General features: G+C 36.7%; 2 protein-coding genes across 18 annotated transcripts in view; one reads left to right on the top strand and one right to left on the bottom strand.

Annotated features, from left to right (window-relative positions):
* Positions 1–6000, bottom strand: part of LOC118744797 (proton-coupled amino acid transporter-like protein CG1139) — a gene marked incomplete in the record, with an annotated part of 239955 nt that overhangs the window by 188583 nt on the left and 45372 nt on the right.
* The window catches only part of LOC118744791 (kinesin-like protein unc-104), a 94233-nt gene that overhangs the window by 68493 nt on the left and 19740 nt on the right, over positions 1–6000 (top strand). For 12 of the 17 annotated variants that reach the window (XM_036478121.1, XM_036478123.1, XM_036478116.1 and 9 more), the window contains exons 3-8: positions 833–978; positions 2658–2740; positions 2952–3191; positions 3827–4011; positions 4434–4689; positions 4976–4978. In XM_036478121.1, coding sequence (XP_036334014.1) covers positions 879–978; positions 2658–2740; positions 2952–3191; positions 3827–4011; positions 4434–4689; positions 4976–4978 — 867 coding nt within the window. In that variant the 5' untranslated portion in view covers positions 833–878. Of the gene's footprint in view, positions 1–832; positions 979–2657; positions 2741–2951; positions 3192–3826; positions 4012–4433; positions 4690–4975; positions 4979–6000 lie in introns of those variants that run through there. The other 5 variants (XM_036478130.1, XM_036478132.1, XM_036478129.1 and 2 more) reach the window with 2 other exon arrangements.

The raw sequence follows: 6000 nt of genomic DNA, 5'->3' as shown, positions 1-6000 counted from the left end.
GGGTAGAATCCTTCAGACGAATTGGATTTTCATTAATACGTGTTTTTTTTTCTTTGGAAAAACTAAGTACACATTTTTATTTAAAAAAACTGCACAAAGTTCTTAATTTATTATTGAATTCTTATAAAACTTTTAGTGTTATCCGGGACAGAAGTATTTGAGAAGATTTTTTTTTACTAGGCCGAATTTTAAGCCTTGAATCAGACGTTTTTCTCAGATCAAATCCCAAAATACCGGGCCAATTTGCGCGATGAAAGTTTCTACTTAACACAATTATGCTTTGCAAGGACACAGAGGCATTTCCCTAACTCTTTCAATGGCTAGGCTAGAATAAACATGAAATCCTTTTTTTAAGGTAAATGAGATAAAGTGATGAAAAAATAAACAAAAACAAATTTGGGTTTTTTGCTTGTAATCGACATTTCACCGGCATTTAATCAAAGTTCAGCATCAAAAAGGGATTAAATTCAGCTTTATTCTTCTTTTTCATGGGAGCAAGTTATTTCAAAAAAAAAAAAAGACGCTGCAAACCGAACATAAAAATGGTTTTTTGACGTGGACAATATAGATAATGGACAAATCCATGGAACGGGTAAATGAAAGCTTTGAGCTTTTTTAAATACAATAACTATTGCCAGGCTTAGAAAAGCCCTCCAAGCATTTCCTACTTTAATTTGAAAAATTTGTTTTCCTTCTTTCAAAAAATTTTCATATTTTTCATTTAGGGTCTCAAACACTTTTAATCAAGAAATTTTCAAAATTTTTAACGGTTTTTTTTATACATATTTACAACTGTTTCTAACCCACATTTTGTACTTTCTTTTCATTACAGCTCCCAGTGCGTAATTTAAGGCCTTTGGGCCTCTCTCACCGCCAAAATGTCGTCCGTAAAGGTGGCGGTTCGAGTGCGACCCTTCAATTCGCGTGAAATCGGTCGGGAATCAAAATGTATTATCGAAATGAACGGTGCTACTACCGGTGAGTATAAAAATAAAAATAAATAATATGACAAAAATTATGTGAACTACATATGTAAATATTGGCTTAGATTTATTTGGTAAACAATTTAGTAAAAACCTATGTTATGAATTTTTTATCATCGTAAAGAGATGTACCTCAAAAAATAGCTCAAAAATAAAAAAAGGGTTTAAAAAATTATGAAGAATCTGCGGCTATTTTTTGAAGTGACAAAACGAAAAAAATATCCGCCAAAATCCTTACCTCTCAACCTGTAGACCCGGTCTAACAAGCCTGCCATGTTTGAAAACATGCTCAGTTGTTGCAAATCTGCGTTTGATATTTGTGTAGAAATTTAAAAACTGGAAAGCAGAATGCAAAATATTTAAAAAAAATAAAATTAAAAAGAAAGTCCTTTTAAATTATGAACCAAAACTTTCATTGAAGATTTTTATTCAATTTGTCGAGTTTTCTAATTAAGTGAGTTCTTGGAAAACCTTTGTCCCGGGCAGCAATGCAGATGATGCTATACTTTCTTAAATAAAATCGTTCTGAGCTCATAAATTATTATAGGTATTTTACCTCTCAAGATCGAGCGAGACTGTGAAATAGAAAAGGCGACTGACTCGAGGAGTAAACAGTGGAGATTATTATTTCTACATTAGACCCCTGCAACGTTGTTCCGCGAATTAAATAAGAATCCATATGAAAATCTTATTCTCGGGGGCTAGCTCTTTCTCTACGCACATCCCATAAAGGGATGAGTGGACGGAGGGTAGTGGTTGGAAGAAGGCAGCGGTGAACCTTTTCAAGGATGGGTCGAAGCTTCACGGTAAGGTGGGTGGAAGAGTCTTTACCAGGGAGCTCTCTATAAACCTTAAATTAAGGCTTACAAATCACTGTAGTGTTTTTCTGGCGGAGGTTTCAGCTATTCAGTAAGCCATCAGTTGGTTGCTGTTGTGCACGATGGCGGTAAGAGAGGTTTACATCTACTCAGACCTCCAGGCGACAATCGGAGTCCTAGCCTAACTTACGTACGCCTGAAACTTGTTGGGGAATGTCTTAACTAACTTTCAGTCCTGTCGGAATATTATTTTTGTCAGACTTGTATGGGTACTAGTCCATAGTTATATCGCAAGAAGCTGTTTGGCTGATGAACTGGCCAGCACATGTGCCATTGCGTGGTCTTTCTGGCCGAGGGTGTACCAGGCACGGTCTAGGGATCTCCGTACGCTCGCAAAGTGGGAGCTCTCGATTCTGGTGGACGTACTGAACAAGCCACTGTTCTATCCGGGTTCTAAACTGAGTAGCTTTCAGCTTTTACAGTCGAACTCTAACCACGATGGTGGGCACCGGCCTGTCCGCGGGAAAATCTCTTTCGAGCTTTTTATACATTTATTATTATAAGCTTGAGCGAAGCTTTGCCCGCGGACAAACTCATGCTCACTACCGTCTTAGTAGGAAGCAAAGAAGGTGGGTGAGGGTTTTAGACCAGTCAGTCACTTTGTCCGTATTATAAGCAATTATCCTAGCCATCGAGCTGTACCCGAAGATTCCTTCCATAAATTCATCGACAACCTAAGAGCTGATTTCGCTGCAGGATTTTCTAAATCGACTTCAATTCACAGCAAGTTCGGCATCATTTCTAAAGCTAGATTTAATATATTCTCATACGAACTTTCACAATTTGCTCCTTTCAGCTATCACAAATCCCAAAGTACCACCAAACAGCAGCGAAGCCATCAAACGCTTCAATTTCGATTACTCTTATTGGTCGCACAATGTAAGTAGAAGAATTAAAGAATAGAAAAAAACCATATTCGAAACTCGCCTACAATGCCATTAACTTTTACATTTATAAGTGCAACACAATTAATTAAATGAAAACACTTTTCTAATTGTAATACGCATCCTGACACGCGTCTCTGACCCTTTTTCACTCTACATTTCTTTCTCTCACTCGCCCCTTGTTTTCGGCTACTACAACACCACAGCCACGAGATCCCGAATTCTCTACACAAGAGATGGTCTACAAGGACATTGGCGAGGAGATGCTGCAACACTCTTTCGACGGCTACAACGTATGCATATTCGCCTACGGTCAAACCGGTGCTGGCAAATCCTATACAATGATGGGCAAGCAGGAGGAACATCAAGAGGGTATCATACCGATGATTTGTAAAGATCTCTTCAATCGTATACACGACACGGAAACAAGTGAACTCAAGTATTCGGTAAGTTGAGTGCGAGGTTGAGGATGAAAGAAAGCCTTGAGGAAAACTATGCACGAGTAGTGAATGTATGTATGCATGTAGGTGTAGGTAGTGAAGTGAAGTGAAAAGTGACAAAGTGTTGTGAGGTGAGCTGATGTGAAATGTGTAGTGAAGTGCAGCGAAGCGAATGCAAAGGGGAAACAACGTGAAGTGTAAGATGTCCAAATAGCAGTGTGTGTGTGTGTGTAGTGGATTTCTTTAGTTTGGTGTGGCTTGGTATTGAATGAATTTCATCTCTTTAGAATGCAAATGATGATTGTTGTCTCAGTGGAGATAAGTAAATGTATGCATTTGTAAGCATACAACAGGCAGTGCTATAGTATGTGCGTGTGTGTGTGTGTTTGTGAAAAAGGATTTACATATGCAGTTCCTCTGTGTACGCTCGTCCGCCGTCAGCCGCAAAGTAAATGAAAATAGCAAGATTTTTGCAATATTGCGCATGTAACAGCATCAGCTTGAATTGTCGCTTGGCATACTGATGAATGCTGGTGCCCTCATTTATTACAATTTTCTTGCTTTCATCATCAATTCATGCCTTTGTTCAACACTATTTCTTTTTTTGCTCTACTATTTATTCTATCCTTCTGTGCATTCAGGTTGAGGTTTCCTATATGGAAATCTATTGTGAACGTGTACGCGATTTATTAAATCCAAAGAATAAAGGCAACTTGCGCGTACGTGAGCATCCATTGCTCGGTCCATATGTGGAGGACTTATCCAAGTTGGCGGTGACTGATTATCAGGACATACACGATCTCATCGATGAGGGCAACAAGGCGCGGTAGGTGATAATTGCCATATTTTTTTTTTGTATTGTAAATGCTAAATATATTTTTAATTAAAATTTAATTATTTACTTTTAAATAAATTATATTCTTGAAACTCACTGCAAGTCAATACAATTCGATTTAATGGAGATGAAATTGTTCTCATTTCAATTTAATTCAACTAAATTAAATTCAATTTAATTCAGCTCAATTCTATAGAATTCAGATCCAATTCTATTCAATTCAGTTTAACGCAATGAAAAGTAATTCAATGCGATTCCAATTCAATGTAATTCAATTCAATTTAATTTAGTTCAATTCTTTTTTTGTAATTCAGTTTAACTCACTTTTTTCTTCATAGTCATTAATTTTAGTATCTTATTCACTTTTTATCTCTATCTACCTAACACACACCTCTCTCTCTTTTCTCCATCAGCACCGTCGCCGCTACCAACATGAATGAGACCAGTTCTCGCTCTCATGCGGTATTCACCATTTTCTTTACCCAACGTCGTCACGATAATATGACCGATCTCACCACCGAGAAGGTTTCCAAAATTAGTTTGGTTGATTTGGCTGGCTCCGAACGCGCTGATTCGACTGGCGCCAAAGGCACACGACTAAAGGAGGGCGCTAATATTAATAAATCTTTGACTACACTGGGAAAAGTTATCTCGGCTTTGGCTGAAATCGTAAGTTTATTTTTTTAAGGAAAAATATAATTTTCTCTCAAGTGAAAAAACAGTCAGTAATTTTTGAAGCTTTTACTATTCACATGCCTTTTTTGCTCTTATTTATCTCTCATCCATTTAATGCTTCACAATTTTGCACCAAAACAAAAAAAAAACATTAAAAATACTCAAAAATTGGAAATTTCAAAAACTTCGAAAAAAACCGTTTTTGCACGCGCGAATTTTCAAAATTCGATAACATTTTCGCAATAAAAATATTTAATGGCAAATAATAAAACGTTAACAGTCTGTAAGTATTGAGAATTTTTTTAAAAATTTTTTGAATGAATTTTTATGAAAAATTTGAAATATTTTGTTTAATTGGCTAGAGAGATTTATACAATAAAAATGAAAAAAAAAAATAAAATAAAAGTTTGAGCAAAAATTATTCACATTCCTAGAATAAAATAATTTAATATAATGTAAAATAAAATCAAAATAAAAAACAAAATTGTAAAACTAAATTAAATTTAACGAATCAAATTTTGGCTAAGCCGGCGCCACCTGGAGTCACAGCTCGTTGGAAAATTAAAAAGTTTGAGCAAAAATATTTTAAGCACGCGTAGAAAAAAATAAAAATAATTATAAACAAATTCAACCCCCGACAAGAGCGGTAGAGAAGTTTGTTTTAGCAAAAACAAAGGCATATGCGCTCTATGAAACTACGTGGGTAGGGCGAGTAGTCGCTGTCATTTAACTAAATGTCCCCAGCTTCCACCGGGCTTGCTATGACGGAATAAGTACCCCAGAAGGGGATTGTATGTACGTAGACCGATACATGTATGAAATAAGCTTAGAAACAGAATGATTTTTGGGCTAGCGAGAGTAGCATTCTACGACGCGGTTATAAATAGCGAACAATAAAAGCAGAAGAGCAGCAATTTTTGGCTTGGCGATAGTACTGGAACAGCGGCAACATGGTCCTCACCAGGAAACAATCTAAACACGAGCTGTAATGGAAAGGGTAACGGCTTCGTTTTTATCGCTGCAGCTGGCTAACATTAATTAGCTGGCCATTAACGCTAAGCGAGTCCGCAGAGGAATTCATAACAAGCTAGACAACATCGAGGACTGTGTTCGAGATATGTCTGTAATGGGGTATACCCAGTACCAACTGAAGAGATAGGCCGGTGGTAGAAATTACCGTTATAATCAGACTAATAAATATCAACACACTGTTAACAGCAAAATTCCGAAGACCAGAGTGCGAAAAGACCACCCTATTAATAACTCCAGTATCAGAAAGAATAATGAATGCAAAATATTCACGAA

Source organism: Rhagoletis pomonella, unplaced genomic scaffold (genome assembly GCF_013731165.1).
Source record: "Rhagoletis pomonella isolate Grant_MI unplaced genomic scaffold, Rhpom_1.0 Rhpom_scaffold_00008, whole genome shotgun sequence".
Classification (NCBI taxonomy): Eukaryota; Metazoa; Arthropoda; class Insecta; order Diptera; family Tephritidae; genus Rhagoletis; species Rhagoletis pomonella.
Note: the sequence above shows the minus strand (reverse complement) of the source record. Positions and strands in the feature narration are given on the sequence as shown.